We start from the raw sequence: 17246 nt of genomic DNA, 5'->3' as shown, positions 1-17246 counted from the left end.
AGCACAATTTGGCTAGACGGTTGGTCAGTCCTCAAACATCGCAACTGAATCACGTTCACACACACACTCACACAAGGTACTTCCCTATTGAACCTAGTTTTGCCTCTTCCCCTATCCAGGCAGCACAACGAGATACAACTGTGCGAGACAGCAGTACACTAACAACTGTCAACAAGTTTTCGGCAATAGAAAAGGTGGCTGAATTCCAACCTTGTTGTATACGTTTCATAGCTGAGCCCTGTGGAGAATAACTGTATACACATTGCCACCACAAAACGTACACTGGAAGAGCATTATGTATAGATGACACAGTCTACGTTGCCACTGCATTGACCCTCGACACAAGGGAAAATGTCTTGAGGGAAACAGCCACGTCCGGGGGGGGGGCACGATAGTTTCCCTCACCGTAGTCTCCTCGAGAGCCCCACTTCCCCAAGAACGGAAGGAAGGATATCTGCCGCTGTTTAGTGGTTCGTGTCATAGACAGCGCTGATAAACTGTCCATACTTTGACTGGTTGCATAGGGTCATTTGGTGGGAGATGTTACAATCAGGTTAGAGGTTTGGGGGAACATAGGTGGAACGCAGAAGAAAGCAAACTACAGTGACTTTCAACAATGCTCATTGTTCCGTTGCTACATCAAAAAAACACGTTGATAAGAGATTACCTAATCTCGCCCTTCGTTTAAGACAGCTCAAGATTGCTCAATGCTTAAGTCGCAAACTGACCGAATGGCCTCGATCGCTCCTATCTAGGGTTGGACAACCTTGCAGTATCCCAGCAATTATGCTTTCTTCGGATGGCATGACATCTATGTTCCGGAAAGGTATTACAGCTGAACGATGTAGGTCACAGTAAATTTTGTTCCTTGGTTCTATCTTCCTAAGAGTAACAGTGACAGAAACGTAGCTAGATCCCTTCAGTTGAAATACCTATAGAGTATGTCAATCTAGATAGAAACGAATTAAGTAGCGCTGCATGTTCGTGTAACAACAGTCGTCTAACGGGCAATTAGATGAGTAAGTCCGGTTCAGTGGTGGAGCAACTACTTTGTGAAACCGGAGAACGCGTTCGTTTGAATTCGGTAAGCTTATGTTCGGATCATAATAGGCGGAAAATCCCGTCTTCCAAAACTTGTTCACATCATACTATTGTAGATGTCAGCATGGACAACCGGAAGTTAACTGGCTCACCTCTGCAATGATGGCAACGGTCATTATCACGACCATCGACAGTACGTCAGGATTCAACATGGATGCTCCGCTGCCGTCCAGTCTTAGTTTGGTCAAACCCTTATTCTGGATAGAGTAAAAGCGAGACGGTCCCTACGTCTGGTCTGTCGTAACTACTCAGAGGTGGCTACATCTCCAGACGCTCATTCGGGGCAATGTAGATGCAAACTGGCAATAACATTAGTGAAATCTGTTAGTCTGCATACCTTGTTGCGTTTTCAGCCATACACAGGGGATCACGCGGACCCCATCTCGGAAGTTTAGTCGTACCGACAGTACCCAAGGACGTATCTTTCTGGCAACGTTAAGGGTTCACCAACGAATGAAGTGAACTCTCATGCTTTACGTCAGCGGCTTGCGACAGCATTTTGAGAGTATGACTTGCGGCCGTCACTTCGTACCCAAGGATCAAGTTCAATCAGTTGTCCCTAACTCAAGTTTGTTATCCTCGAATAACCCGCACATCGTTTGAGCATTATCGTTTTCCTTCTCCGCTGTCCCCACAGAGATCAATGGGAGCGATTTCACCCTAGGACAAATGTTTTTTGGCTCCACTATTTGGCTACCAAGTTGCTGCCCGAGAGCACCACACCTGTAGCATGCCATCACGACGCTTTCGTGCAACGGTTGACAGACTTGGAACGCAGTCTCAGCACGTTTGGTTTCGAATCAGCATGTGATCTGGTTCGACGACATGTGGCGTTCAACTCATGTTGTTGTGAATAACTGGATGTCTGTCGTGTTTCCCCCCTGTCCCTGTACATACATACCAGGCTTCAGGTGTTTAATACGTTCCTAATTCTACCCTACGTCTTCGTGTTCCGTGGCTAGACTGGTGTGGATGGACTGATCAGCGTCTCCCTTTTGCACCTTCATTTGGACGATTCGAAAAACTTGCTGATATAGTACGATGTTTCCAGGTGATATATTTTCCCATCATCAGGCTACTTTCGGATCAGTTCGAAAGGCATCAACGAATACAGTGCAGCAATTGGTTAAACATTCTCTTCGGGACAGAAACTACAAGACAAGTACTCTGCTGCTGTCGAAGGGTGTTTCTCAGTAAGCCAGGCCCCATGAATTTGTAGGTCATAAAGGAACTCGTACTAAACACTGACCTTTTGCAGGAAAGGCCTCACTTCAGGGAGAATTAGAAAAGTTTGAATTCTTCGAGTCAGCAATACATTTGGCAACGAAAGGAAGGGATATGAAACGAAACCAAAAATAGACGGACAATAAAGCTTCTACCGCGGCGTTTTCACATAGGTGTATGGGGCGTATATCACGGCGACTGCAGCAGTGTTTAAGTTTGGCGTGGAATTTTCTGGCAAAATTTGATCAATCATCTCCTGGTTCCTCAAAACGTTCGTGACTGGAAGACAGCATCACTTATTGCTTCTAGAACACTGTTTTCGAGAACCTGTCCCTCATAATCAGGGTATTCTGTTATAACCATCTGTGTGAAAGAGAACTCAATTTGAAGCGGCATTAAGCTACAGAAATCGACTGATTGTTAATGTTAATAGTAATCCCTGGACTGTTTGCCTTATGAGCTTGTCGGGCAGTCCATCTGGAGCCCGATAAGAGGCAAATCGAGATCCCGGCACAGCACCGCAAAAAAGTAAGCCGCTGAGTGAACGGTTTCTATTTGAACAAAAATAAAAAATAAGGTAAGATCACCCGTCAGTAAATTCTGGAAGTATTGTCCAAGTAATCACACGATCGTAGGACACGATGTACGTGTATATAACATTACACGATGTCTACTTGACAAAAAACGTGAAGCGAAAGCAAGATTGAGAAACATGAGGCTACTCGCACGGTACGAGGTAGTACAGTTTCGAACGAAAATGAACGGGTAATGCAACGTTTCTCGGCAGGAAATCGAAAGGGAGAAAAGAAAATCACTGCTATGTATGGAAGTAGAGACAGTATGAACAGAAATGGGAAGTGATAAAACCGGAATTTTGTCAGGATTCAGTACGGACTAGCCTTGTAGCCCCAGGACTTGGCTGACACGCGACGAGGCACGCTTGGTCTCCACGAGGAGTAGGACAACAGACTTGTCCTTCAAGCCAGCTACGATCAGTGGCTAGGAGAAAAAAGTAGGATACTCATGATTACGCAACACAAAATCAACATTCCAGTTTCGGAATTCTGTCCAGGCTGGAGTCAACGCGACAGTGCAACCATTTGCACCCTTAATGGCAGCAGAACTACCAAAATAAACAACGATTTGACGACAGGGAAAATTGTTGCCAGTGTCACAGGAGACTTAGAACTCGAAATAACGACAAACGGAATCACGTTCATCTACTCACAAGGTTGCTGAAAACTCTTCGACAGCCCACGACAGGTTTCGCCCTTCTTGGGGCTCACCATCAGGTAGACGAAGTCCCCGAATTTCCGTCAACCTTATGATCTACTTGAACCCAAATTGGACTGTTCATTTGCAAATCAATTTGGTTTTCACGAGAGACTCAACTGAATCTCTCGTTTATGATATTCTACAACTGAATGTGCTGCACAGACTCAATTGGGGACAGAGCAGTACCACCTAAACCCCAAAATCCGTTTGGTAACGATCAACGGATTAGACAGCACACAGTGTTCGAGTCATGTTATGAGCAGCTGATGAAAGCTTCTACCACTAAATGTGGTGCATGAGCGAAGCCTCAGCTCATCAGCATAGTCAGTTCAACAGCCGAGAATCTACACATGGACTGGCTACGCTGTTGGATGAATTAGGCCATGCCTCACTTGAGCCTACAAAGTAGTGGCTGTACGTCGACGTCAATAAAATAGAACGTGACCCAACATTCTATGGAAAATACGTCCGATGTACACGGGTATGTTGCCGTGCTCCATAAAACCGCACCCAAGGGGATGAGGAACAGTTTTCAGCTGGGCAAATACCCACCTCAAATGGATGAACGGCCAAACAAACAGGTGCATGAATTCTCTCGCGACCGATATGTGTGAGCGAGGAGTGAACGGTGCCGCCTTGGATACGGTGTACGAGCAGTTGTGGAGCGGAGCCACCAATGCCAGCAATGGCCAAATGTGAAGACAAGGGTGATAAATCCACCTAAGTGAAAGGAAGCATAAACAGAAAAATTGCATATTCTAAATGTACAGCACGCATGAGAAAAATAAGATTCCCATAAATCTGAGTGAGCAAAACACTGAGTGCATCTTTTTGCGAAAACAACAGTGGGACTTTCGTTCTGTTTAGTCAACCCGTGCGTGACCAGCGTGATCCCTAACCCAGCGGAAGCCATTCCCCGGACAAGAGGTTAACTTGTACTATTTATTGCTTCTTGTTCGCCACCACATATTCTGCGAAACAGCTGATCAGCGCGCGTGTAACGCACTAGATTTCTAAGTTTAGCCAACTGAATCGCAGAGCAAAGCCTTTCGCCGGATCTCGCCGTTGACTGATCTGAGGGTTCGTGTCATCGAAGTCAATTGGGTACTCAGCTGGATGTGGGTTAGAGTTGAACGGCTAGTGTGAGGTTCATTGAACGAAACTCAACGTAAGGAGATATGTGAAGCCAGGAACGCAAGACGGAGTCGAGGTTGGGCTCAGACCTTACGGTTGCTGTCTTCTATAGTCAAATGGTTGCAAACCCTGCATCCAATGGCTTTTTTAGAACACAAATTTAAAAAGTTCAACATATCACTTACCTAGAGCCGTTGGACTGAAGGAACGGCCACAAATGAGCGTGGTACTTTAGCCTAACCCTTCAGAAGACCTAGAATTTGGTGGGAACTGCACACGCAAATGCAAATGATAACAGGGATGACCCCTGTAGACTAAAAACGAATCGTTTGTTACATACCTAAGTTTAAACCGAAATGCTTGGGTTGAAAAGACCATTGTCCGTGTGACTGGGTCACGGACTTTGTGACAGTTGTCGACAACTGTCCGGTGATACTTCAGTTCCTCGTGGATCGCTGTTTTGGAAGTAGCTCGCGTCACATATGATAACTAGCAATGCTGGATGAGGACTAAACTACAGATAGAATTACAGGATGACTGCAGGATAAACGGAAAAGTATGGGCTCAAGCAATCAATATTTACCTTGAGGGCGGTACAATGTACAGGTGTGTTTTTGGGGATGGAAAGTCGTGGTGGGTACGGTCGGCGTTCGAATCGCGATCCCTGTTCTATTTTGGAAATGGAAGACTGCTTACGTACTGCAGATGAGCTGACGATGCGCTCGGACAATCTGGGACGAGACTTTGAAATGCTGGTAGTTAATTGCCACGCAGAGACCCCGCCAGTGGAACCTGTCGCGTACAAACGACCGCAAGGACCAAAGGCGACGTCGTGTATCCAACCGGAGTCTCCTTGTCCTGAGAAGATATGGCTGTGTGAAGACAAAGCCACAAAGAAGGGTGAGCACAATACGACCTCTCTGTACAGTAAGTTCCGACAATTAATCCATATTTCGGCCAAAGCCGTACACTAGGAGCAATTAGTTCCCAATTCGTAGTGACTCCTGTATATCAACATACTGTAGGGTACCAAATTATTCAAGATTTGAGGGAGAATTTTTGTGAATACACAATCCATTGTTTCCTTGCACATAACATCACAGGAATAAATGAGTTGTGATTAAAATGTCTGTTTTTTTATACTTCTCTTGTGATTTCCATATCGGGCTGCAAATGATTATCGAATACACTGAGGTCCATTGCCGCTAATCATCTCATACTGGTGAAAGGAAGAAGGCCTTCGCTGCGGAGTTGTTTATTAGAGAAACACCAATTGAACAGTTACAGGCTATTGGGCAGGGGAGCAGAACTCTCATATGCATCATGTTTACAAAACTGAACATCCATCTTTTCCTTGAACGCGTTTTCCTAAACTTTCCTGGGTATTCACTGGCTGACTGCTACTCAAATGCAAGCAAATACTACAAAGCGATTCCACAAATTCCGTAATAGATCTCACTTTTCAAGAGACGCGAAGCGGATTTGGGAGAAAAAACATACTGCTCCTAATCACATATCAGTAGTATCCACCGTTACACTGGTAACTTTCGCAGGGCAATTCGGCTTCCGCTCGCCTGGTGAGTCATCAAGTTAAATTAATCCTTAGTTTCTATGACGCAGTCTTCTGTAGTATGGTGCGCGGTTGTCGGTATCATCTCTAGGCGCAAACAAATCCGAGTCATAAAAATGCACAACAAAAGGCTTCCACGCTTACAATACCAGAATGCCATCACTTTGCGGCTAAAATCCGCTGGAAGAAAAAAAACCCTATCTATGGATACTCAAAACAACTCAGTCACAACAAAAGTCTTCCACGCTTACAATATCAGAATGCCATCACTTTGTGGCTAAAATCCGCTGGAAGAAAAAACCCCTATCTATGGATACTCAAAACAACTCAGCCGGACACACACTGTTGCCTCGAATGCTGAGTGTCCATCATATATCCAATGAGAGATTCAGTAGACCGTAATAACATGGGTACTATCGACAGCTAACAATCCTGAAACCGAAAACTTACCAGTCATTGCTGTGGTGGGGAGAAGCGGATGCCGGAATCCGGAGATCAAACACCCGAACCCCACCGTCCCCGAATCCTGCACATAACAAAGACTGATCCAGACTACGTGCCAGGGAAGTTACGCAGGCATCCGCCGTGGTGGGTAAATCACGAATGCGAGACTCACGTTCACAGTCCCATAGACGAATAACTTTGGAGTCCCCACCAAGAGTGAGCTGTTGGGAGTACTGACTCCAGTGAGAGACCATACCAGCCGGGTTGCTTGAGGTTAGAAGTTCACTTAGGCCGACCCTGAGGTGTGGAAATAGAAAAAACCTCAAGTGGAGGCACTGAGCAGGAATTTATCTTCTGGAATCACAACAAACATGTAAGAAACACATCGGTGTTAAACGAGCATCAAGTAAGATGCACATACACGGCACCATCCACGTCAAGAGGAAGCATACTAGAAAACAAGCTATTTATTTCTCTTTGAGGTCAAGAGTGAGCTGCCCCATTCGAAGCAGTAGTAAGAAACTTCATGAGCACATCCTATCTGAGTTGGCTTTTAAACGGAATTGTTGTAGTCAGCACTGTTTCCGAAAGGCCGCCTCTGTACAATGCTTGAGAGGCTTGGTAATTTACTTGTTCACCAAGCGTGGCAACTGAATTTAAACGCTTCACCTCCCAAATATGGTGACATTGTCGATTCGAAGAAATGCCTTCGAAACAAACAACAAGTGATGCGCACGGAATACTCATAGTCCGGAGCACTTGAAACACCCTATACCAGCAATAACCGTCGAAAGACATCTGAGTAGTGTGATGGTGGCAGAGAGCCCAACTGCGTGACCGTATAGCCAGATAGCTCCAATGCAACTGTCCGTGACGATGTTGGTGCATTCGCATAAGCACAGAACGGCATGTACATCAACACAAGAAGGAATCTCACCCTACTGCGACAGACGTCAAACCGCGTGCGTATCTTTATGATATGGAAGCCAGAAATTGTGCATAACATCCAATATGGTCGGGTAAAGAATGGAACTTGATGATGCGCTAACTGAGTCCAGAAATAAGCAAACCTGTGGCACACATGACATTGGTATAATCACAAATTACATTCTGAACACGTCCAAGACCTTTTTTTGGGTACACTCATGGCGGATACTGTATTTAATTATATCGTATGTTAAATCCACACTACACAAGTCAAAATCCAGTTCGTAGGAGTGTATGATGAAAGGCGGGAAAACTGCGTTGTTTATCCTTGTCTGGGTGCGCCCAAGTGATTGTTCATTCTTCGCAGTCCCGTGAAAGTTGCTAAACGTTGGTAGGATCATCGTACGCATCGCATACGATGGTTTCCAAGCCAATCCTAGTTAAAGTGAGGTTTCGACCAAAAGTGCCGATATGGTCTTCCAAGCGATAGGGCGATGGTCACAAGGACGCACAAACGCCGAAACAGCGGTTATAGTTTCTCAAAAACAAAATGATGCCGCCATTCGGTTGGTTGAAAGGATGAAATCATTGGTGGTTTTAAAAACACTACAGGATATTATATTGTTTTACGAAAAGTTACGAAACAATTTCAGATCAGTTTCTGCAGGTAGGTTGATGTGATGGAAAAAGGTTCCCCGTTTTGCATGCATGGCACCAACACCAACCCACTACTTACCAGGCCGTAACTACTTCAGCATCTTGACCCAAGTCTCGGAGGTAGTTGCGCCAAATTCGGACCCGCCCATCCTCGTGAGCCGAAAGCAGCAGACCTCGCTCTTCCGAACAATTTAGGAACTGTACATCGGTGATGCGACTGGCGAGTCCCGCTGGATCACTGGGGGGGGTCAATGTGTAGACGAGAAATAACGGCCAGTAGTGTGACGAAATGAAGGTAAACGATAATCACTGCAGTTCGAGTCTTTATAAGAGCAGAGAACGAAGGTGCGATGGAGTAATTCAGAAAATTAGTACACCGCCACCCATTAGAAAGGTCGAACGCCATTTAATGATTTAGGTGAAACAATCACAAAAGATAACTACCTCCGATCTACAGATTACGTGGCATTGCATCTTGGAAGATGGTATCACTCATCTAAGCAAAACGATCAGAGATTCGGGCAGGAAAACTAATCCACACAAATCCCATCCCTTGGATGCTTTCGCATTGTTTCTCTTCATGTGACTGTCTTGTAACTTCTTTCATGTTACTGTACTGAAAGCCAACGAAATGGCAGCAGCGTGCGTACCCTACGGAAATACAATCGCAGTAGCAGGCCCCATCCTACTGGCACTAATGATGCCTCCCCTTGTTCTATAAGTATAAATCCTGTCTTGTGTTTTGAGTCTTTACGATAGTCTGTTTATCTTAACTGCCGGGGCTGCCTTTCATCGGATTAGCCTAGTCATGGCCCGCTAATCCGATGCGCTAAATTTCGCCTTCCGGGAAAGGTCTAAACTCCGTGCACCTAATAGGACTCGCAACCTCTGAACAACACATCGGTAATTGATTGCCGTTTAAAATGATACCTCAGGCGGTTTATCAATGTGGTCATTTGATCGATTTCAAAAACTACTAAAGGATGCGCTGCTGTTAGCTGGGAGTTTCCGTAGTAACAATGACTCCGTCTTTTGCTGTGTGCCGACGGTCGAACAAACAGTAAATATCAAAACGTAATTCGGCAGATGGGAATGGTCATTTCAGGTCGGAAGTAGAATTCAAGGGCCCGTTGGATGCTTAGGTAAACAGCGTACAGGACCTGCTTTTGGCGTTCATTCTGTGTACGCGATCAATCTTCACTATCGACGGTGGATAAATACCGGTCCTTGTAGGAAATTTCGGATTCCAATAGACACTTCGTAGTTGCGAGCTGCTGTGAATAGCATCGCCTAGTCCACTGACGCTCCTTTGGTAGTCGGCTTGATCTCTCCCAATTTCTCATTTGGAACGCTTATGATAGTTCAATATTGTAACGCTCGCTTTCAGTAGTAGACATCTGACTTTTTTGTTTATATGAGAGTTGGTAGTCGTACTTTTGTGTTCGTACACATTAGCTCTGCAAACGCTTTGGCAACGATGGAGATGAGAATCATATAATTCGTAATCACGATTGACTTTCCGCGAAACGTATATTTCTGTGTTCGGGGGCGAATATGTTGTAACTTGCTGAACTGTAGTGCAACTCTGTATCGATCTCTTGGATTCCTGCTCCACCCGCTATGGTATATCAAAAGGCACGGTAGCTCTAGACAGCACTTTATGGAGACCAAGGAAAATTATTATAACCGTATTTATAAGGCAGTCACAGAGTGTTCCACAAGGTCGTGTCAGAATCTCCGTGAGGGGGCGAGAAGCATCGAGTCAAAGGTGCTTGACTCGGATCGGCTGGCATTCTGACCAATCAGGGCATGCCTTCGTTTGGCCCGTGTCCTGCACGTGACATCCGTCCAAATGATGTGATGTTCGGTTATTTAGAGACGGCTGGCCTCCGTACAGAATATCACTACCAGTTGAATCAAGTCCTGTCTTGAAAAAGCGCTGGACTGGCTACCGTCACATTGAACAACCGGTCGTCGATCTGGGTCGTAGCGGACCAAAACAGATAGGTGCTTCACTAACGGATTCCGTGATCTGCTCCCTGTTTCCACGACAGGAAACACATCGTTGACAACAAACATGCTTGTTCTAGTAAAGAAGACAACCGGGATGAATGACCACGCCACTCATCTCGTAGGTTGCTTTGTTACCACCTGGGATAGAAGCCTTCTGAACTGTACGAATCTGCGAGCAAGCCGTTTGATGTTAGCCAGGCGACTACCTCGTTCAATACGATTGACAAACCTAGATAAATTGTCTCTACGTCACCCACGAGTTCACTCGAGTATTCATACCATCATAATAAAGATCGCACCAGAAAGTTTGTCCAACGCTTCATTTGATCTTTTTGTGATATCACCCGAGATACCTTCAACCCGAATGCAGGGTGTGCTCATATAAGTTGACAAAAACGTGCCTTAGGCTTAATTGGTCGAAAGTTGAGAGTAGATCAATTACCGTGATAGATATGAGGGTATAACATATAATGTAGGAATTCTAAAGCGTTCACTAAAAAGAACAGAATTCAGTGGTTTCGAATCGACAGAAAGTCGGAACCTGGGCTGGTCTACTCATAAATGCTGCCACTTGACTGGACCAATGTCGGTTCATCAACCGATAGTCAGCATCAGTAGATGGTTCAGCCCGGTGATACGTCAACGCTTGATGTGGTGCAACTGGAACACTCACGGAACGACAAAAAATTCACAATCGACAACGAATATGTCAACTCCAGTATGCAGACTGGTTCATCGCCAAATAAAGCGTCGGGATGCGAATTACCGGCAAATTCACAACAACCAACCTACAACGGCTCAAATAATCGAGGAAACGAGAACTGGACTCAATAGTCCAGAGTGTGCTCTTAGATCCCATGCAGGGTTCTGACATACAGCCATCTTTCCGATGATTTTCGCACATGTGACGTCCCACGTTTGTATATAAGAATTCACAGGTGATAACGACAGGTCTCGAGAGTAGCTGTCACCAGTGCGTCTGAAGCCGGGTGAATTCGACACTAAACTTGGTCTCCAGCAAACTTTCACTCGGTTAACTGTTTACCACTCCATCGACTACGATTCCGCCTCAACCAATTCGACATCCGTTAAGTGCGGAGCGATTCCGTTTTCCGAGTTCGGAACAGGCCTGCTAACTGGCCGGGTACTTTTATTCACAGACATTTGGTCACCCGAAATTGTACGAGCGCGGCATCCACCGTTGAGGTAGACTAAGAACTGCAGGACCATATATGACTCAAAGCTCTCCTGCGACTACAGGTTTCGGCTGGAGGCAGCCAGCGTTTCGTTCATCTGGTCCCGACAATATTGCTCCCCCTTCATTTCCCCTGAATGTGAGTGCACTTGTGATGGATCGGGAACATTCTTCCAAGTACGAGCGTACGTTTTTGACTGCTTTCAGAACTCACTAACGCATGAAAGTTGTCGTGGCTATGCTTCCAGAGTCTATGGTTAGGTTATTCGGGACATGCGCTACTTGTGTTGGCATACTTGTGGGTGCGTGACAGTGTAAGGGGAGATCTGTGAAAGCTTTGCTATGAGCAGTGATATCTGACGAGTGTATGAACTTTCCCTGCTTTTGTTCATTTCATCACATCATCACCGTTGAGAAAATGAGGTGAACTCTGGTTCTACACGATGGAGAACCTCGTCGACCTGGACATTCTTCCCATTTGTTGAATAACAGCAGGAAGCTAGAACATTGCTAGAAAGCCTGGAAAAGATCATCCAATCCTTCGCTACGAGCTTCGCCTGATAAAGTGCAAATCCATGCTGCGGGACGTAGTCATTGAACATGTCTCTAAGAATTCAAGAAGTGTGAAACACTAGACGTGTCTTGAAAATTAATTACCTCTGCTGGTGGAACACAGATGTTCAGGGGCTGAATGACACTAAAAACATTTCTCTGAATACGACAGAAACGAAAGCTAAACATGATTTTTTACCGCACTCATCTCAGAGTTCAACAGTGAACTGACGTACTTTCTTGCCGGATTCTCAGTTTCCAGCCCTTCAGTTATCTTGTAAAGAGACAGCTTATGTGGAACCATCAAGGGGGATCCATACGAATTCCAGTTGCATAGATCACCCTCAGCGGTCTTAACGAATTTGTCAGGGTAATGAAGAGGACGATAGGAGCTATGGAACCCAAATCCCACGACCAATGAAGTTAGACAAACCTTCGGTTCGCTCCGACGGACGTTCTAGAAAGCAGATCGAATCCGCTGGGAGTGGGAAGATAGTTTAGCCGAGCCAATGTTTGTGAAGAACACACAGACATTCCGGAATGGTCAGCCACAACAAGATGAGGCTGGTGCGGGTGAAATCGAAGTACACTAGGCTTGCCTGGGCCGTTTCGATTATGAACCACTGTGGCAAGACGTCCACAATATGTGATTCCATCGGTAACCGAGTTGAACGACTGATTCGGAAAGGACGGGTCGCTAGAGGGTACAGGACCGATTGCTTCAAGCCAGCGCCGTCGGCCACTCGTAATGTCCTCTCTTTGCTTGGTTAGCCGAGTTAAACGGTCAGCGTACGCCACTGCATCGGGGTCCACAGACACAGCACAAAGGGCGGCAAGATCCGGATCCGGAGCTCCAGACATCCAACGCTCACGTGAAAGTCGATCATTCGAACTTTCCGGAGAAAAGGCACGCTGCCTTGGGGATACTGAAAGTGGACAACAAACAAGAGATGTTAGTCATCAGAGGCACGGCCACTTGGCGCAGAACTAAAGCAAATGAGGGACACACCTAGGCCGACAGATGACGAGGAGCAGGATAAGAGACCACGTGTTGAATCCTCCTGTCGGAAACAAGTTTGACCATATTTGGCAAGCAGAGGCTGTGTGAACCAGCGACAGGACCAAGCGAAAAACTGCGTCTTTTGCACTGCACCCAAAATTCTGTCATAGTCGGAGAGGTGTGAATTGCCTTGGATTGGAGGTACACGAGGTGCAGATGTATGCTACAAAAAGGAGAGACGATCGTGCTTTATGCATGAACAGGGCATTGAGGCGACAGGAACGATATTACGAAATAAACTGAGCACTGACAATAAAATGCGGGACGGAAAATGAGGAACTGCTTGTCAACGACGAGCGTACATTCCATCATCACACTATCTGACGAGGTGGTGGATAACACTGGTAACATAGTGACTAACTCAGTGGGGAAATTTCGTTGGGATAAAAGTTCACATCCACAGACTGGGGCAATACCGTCCACTGGCTGTCAGAGTTTGGAAAACACCTTTGCACTCTCGGTTTTGCTATTGCACTGTTGTCACCTTAGTGGAGCAAAGGAACACAGGAGTAAGTGATTGACAAAATCGGCTTGAATGCCAATGCACAAAACCGGCTTCGAATTCGAATATATTTTGGACATCTACGGGCACACGCATCAGCCGGGATCGAACAGGATTCTCCGCACCAGTTATCTTCCTAGCGGGTGACTGTGCTATTATTATAAAGCCATATATGGGAAATGCCGCCTAACAGCGGCCACTGGAGAAACATCTTAAAAGAAAAACTACGTTACGTCTCCACGAAGAAATTACTCTGTCAACAAGACGATCTAAGGTTTATAAAACTCTTTCTTCCTCCAATGAAGAAACAAAACACTGGAGACGGAAACAGTTTACTTTCTCGTTCCCCACAATGGCCGAATTAATCTTCGAAGGGAAACATCAGAATGAACGTGTCTTAGACAATGGGTCTAGATTTATCGGGGTTCCTGAAAACTCTTTGACACCCGGTTGTGCTCTTCTTCGGACTCGTCAGCTGCAAAATCATTGATCTTCGAAGGGAAACATCAGAATGAAGGTGTCTTAGACGATGAGTCTAGATTTATCGGGGTTCCCGAAAACTCTTTGACACCCGGTTGCGCTCTTCTTCGGACTCGTCAGCTGCAAAATATCACGACAGAGAGAGTTAGCTATCCCTCGTCAACATGAACGCGATTTGAAAATAAGCGTATCTCGCCCAATGGGTACAATTTGGGTCCAACTCAAACACATTGATGGAGATTCGACAACTGCGACCACCTGGCGAGTCCCAAGAACGAGAAAACCGGTCGTGGGCCTTCGAAGAATTTTTAACAACCTTATGAGTAGTTTCCGTTGTGAAAATATACTGCGATATATCGAATATTGTGCCAGCTGAAAGATGAGGCAGTCTTTGTGCGGCACATTCTTTTGAAGAATATCATAAACGAGAGGTTCAGTTGAGTCTCCCGTGGAAACTTAGTCTCCTATACAATGCATTAAGCTGAGTTGTTCCGTGTGAAATTCGACCTTTTGCCAGGCATACTTGCATGTACACATATGAACAAATGCACTACATCAACACCCTAATCTTTCCAGAGTGTTGACCCCACAGCGGCGCTAGAAGTGATCGCCGCACAGACGAAGCTGAATAACAGCGAACCACATGTGTGTTTAGGGTCCAGGAAATGCTTCACATATAGCGTGGGTCTCAAGTATTCGGTTCGACAACAGTCGGGCATGCTAATGCTTCAAAACTATCCGTCCCGGGCATCTTCCGATACCTCGGGTTTAAACCAGATGTAGCGCGTTTATTTGGTTACACATGCGTCTCAGCCCAGAAACCGCACGTAGCACTACCTACACCACGCGGTGTATCATTGACGGAATTCTATGTGACAGGTAAATCCGGAAATGGGTTTCAAGCCGCCGGGTGAATGTAGACTAAAAGAGAACAAGTTGAGCTGGTATCCAGAAGTGTGAGGAGCCACTTTGCAAAACAAAAACGACGTCCATAGCAAAGACCTGAATAAAACTGCTTGCCTATCCTCACTGAGTTCGTGCAACCAGGCAGATGAAGAACAAGTACGAGTAGCCTGCTTATTGGGCATCCGTTGCCGAGTGAAACTAACCGCTGCCAACGTAGTTGTTATCACGTCTTGTGAGTCATCTGGATAATCAGCATGGTATGATTTAGTCATACCAAATGGATGCTTGGGCAATTTGAGTAACCTAAGCAATCGATAGTGTGCATTCACCCTGACATCTTCCGTGTGGCGTGCCTTCCCGAAAGGGAAAATCGGTGTAGCCTGGGCACGGGTAAACTGACACGAAATACAAAACGAAATGACACCCGTTCATTTGGGTTCAAGCTAATGGTTCACTTAATACGACATCTCCTTAGTAATTCGACAGTGGAAAGCAACAAAAGGCCAATTAAGTCGTGTTGGGTGGGCTGTTGCACGAGAGAATTGGATGACCTATTTTTTACGATTAATGGGCATCATTGTATGAATCGTGAATCGTTCAGCTGTAGCACCCTTTCGATGCCTAGCTGCCATGCCACTAGAAGGAAGCACGAGGGCTGGGCTACTCTCAGGTTGCCCAAGCCTAGACAGGGGAAGTCGAGAGGCGGAGGTCGGGTTCGAACCACGAACCTTCCGGTCAGTAAATTCGCTACCTAACCACTTGGGCCATCCCGCCCCTCATTACTGTATGACCGTATTGGGGGAGTCATGGAAAGAAGGGCCTTTTGATGAAGGTAGTGTAAGATGAAAATGAATAGGTATACTTCCAACAGAGCCAGACCAAAACCTTGTAGTTGATTGTGTCTGCGTTGGACTTGTTGCGGTGACAATTTAGTGTCCCGGCTATCCAAAATACAGTTGCGTACCGTACAACTCAAAGACAAGTCATGCTGAATGGTAAAGCATTAGACAGTAGCCCAACATTGAACTCATGAAAAGTCACAAGACAATCAGCCGGATTCATCATGCGACCAACACTGAGTAGGATAGAGAAGAACCTACTGATGACTGTGCCTCAAGGAGTGGCTTCCGTACAAGTTGATCCACTTGGTGATGACGGCGCCCGGTGAATTGTGCTGAATGCAAAAGAAATGTCGAGGTCAGGGGTACGTTTGTCCGGTTGGGACGACGTTGGGTGAAACTGCAGTTAGAAGACAAACAAATCGAATGACACAGGTGAGACGACAGCAAGATTGGAAGAGGACAAACTATGATTCAGATACCTCCCTCGAAAGCCTATGGTTATTCTGCGACCTGTGAATCAGTTGAGTAGTATATGAGAGGCCCACAGAGTTCAGGTTCACACAGAAAATAGAGGAGAGGACGGAAGAATAGTTAAAACACGGGGTTCTGGTACACTCTATCCAATAAATGGATCCTCAGTAGTGAACGTGGGCAGTGAGGTTACAACTGGCACCAGATCCAATCTCCACTCTCTATACACTGGGACTAAGGTTAGGAAAATAACCTGCAGAAGAAAACATGAGATTAATGGTTGAAAGAAACGACTGCGATCAATCAAAGCAACGATGGCGATGTTGGGTGGAATTATATTGGTTGTTCGACGTCCTTAGAGGGAAAAGGCATTAATAAAATCAGGCGTGTCGCTTCATTTTTACTTATATGGTAGTTGTTGTGACTTTGTGCGTAAGCCTATTCATTTGTTGCTGTTCCAGTGTTGCCAAAACGCTGTGGTTCATCGAAAGGAAGACCGAGGGACCACGACATGGTTGTCGAGACCAGCCAGAACGATATCTTGTCATATCGGTGGTTACGCAGTCATTACAATGAGCTTTATGTTGTAGATGAACAAAGTGAACTTTACTGAATACTGGGAAAAATAAACGTCCAAAAACAAAGGCGGGACAAGTGGATGGTCAGGGTGAATGACCCAACAGAGATGGATGAATTAGCGGACCGTTTCGATTGTGTTCAGCCAATTGACGGACTGGAAATAGGACGTGCAACCTATGAGCTCTGTGGCACACACGGAATTCAGCCGCAAAATAGCCCTACTTATCAAGTCACCCTGTAATTTATAATATTGAAAACTGTTAGCTACTGTTCGGACACTATGGATTATCGTGTGTGTATGTGTGTGTGTGTGT

At 45.7% G+C, this 17246-nt stretch overlaps 3 protein-coding genes across 3 annotated transcripts in view; 2 read left to right on the top strand and 1 right to left on the bottom strand.

The window, feature by feature from the left end:
* T265_02418 (hypothetical protein) overlaps window positions 1-2017 on the top strand; it is a gene marked incomplete at both ends in the record, with an annotated part of 37478 nt that extends 35461 nt beyond the window's left edge. The window contains one exon of the mRNA XM_009166651.1: window positions 1739-2017. Within this exon, the coding sequence (XP_009164915.1) occupies window positions 1739-1958 (220 nt within the window). The remainder of the gene's footprint in view (window positions 1-1738) is intronic.
* T265_02419 (hypothetical protein) overlaps window positions 1-17246 on the bottom strand; it is a gene marked incomplete at both ends in the record, with an annotated part of 58959 nt that overhangs the window by 3224 nt on the left and 38489 nt on the right. Inside the window, 9 exons of the mRNA XM_009166652.1 lie at window positions 1194-1275; window positions 3221-3324; window positions 4153-4320; window positions 5318-5606; window positions 6755-7045; window positions 8412-8570; window positions 12526-13018; window positions 13102-13315; window positions 16141-16279. Of these exons, the coding sequence (XP_009164916.1) occupies window position 1275; window positions 3221-3324; window positions 4153-4320; window positions 5318-5606; window positions 6755-7045; window positions 8412-8570; window positions 12526-13018; window positions 13102-13315; window positions 16141-16279 (1858 nt within the window). The remainder of the gene's footprint in view (window positions 1-1193; window positions 1276-3220; window positions 3325-4152; window positions 4321-5317; window positions 5607-6754; window positions 7046-8411; window positions 8571-12525; window positions 13019-13101; window positions 13316-16140; window positions 16280-17246) is intronic.
* T265_02417 (hypothetical protein) lies at window positions 10964-11179 on the top strand (the record flags this gene model as incomplete). Its single annotated transcript, XM_009166650.1, has 1 exon — window positions 10964-11179. A coding segment is annotated over one exon (216 nt), but the record flags the coding sequence as incomplete, so codon positions are not given.

The sequence above is a fragment of the Opisthorchis viverrini genome (genome assembly GCF_000715545.1).
Source record: "Opisthorchis viverrini unplaced genomic scaffold opera_v5_29, whole genome shotgun sequence".
Taxonomy (NCBI): Eukaryota; Metazoa; Platyhelminthes; class Trematoda; order Opisthorchiida; family Opisthorchiidae; genus Opisthorchis; species Opisthorchis viverrini.
This window is presented reverse-complemented; position numbering and strand designations above follow the sequence as displayed.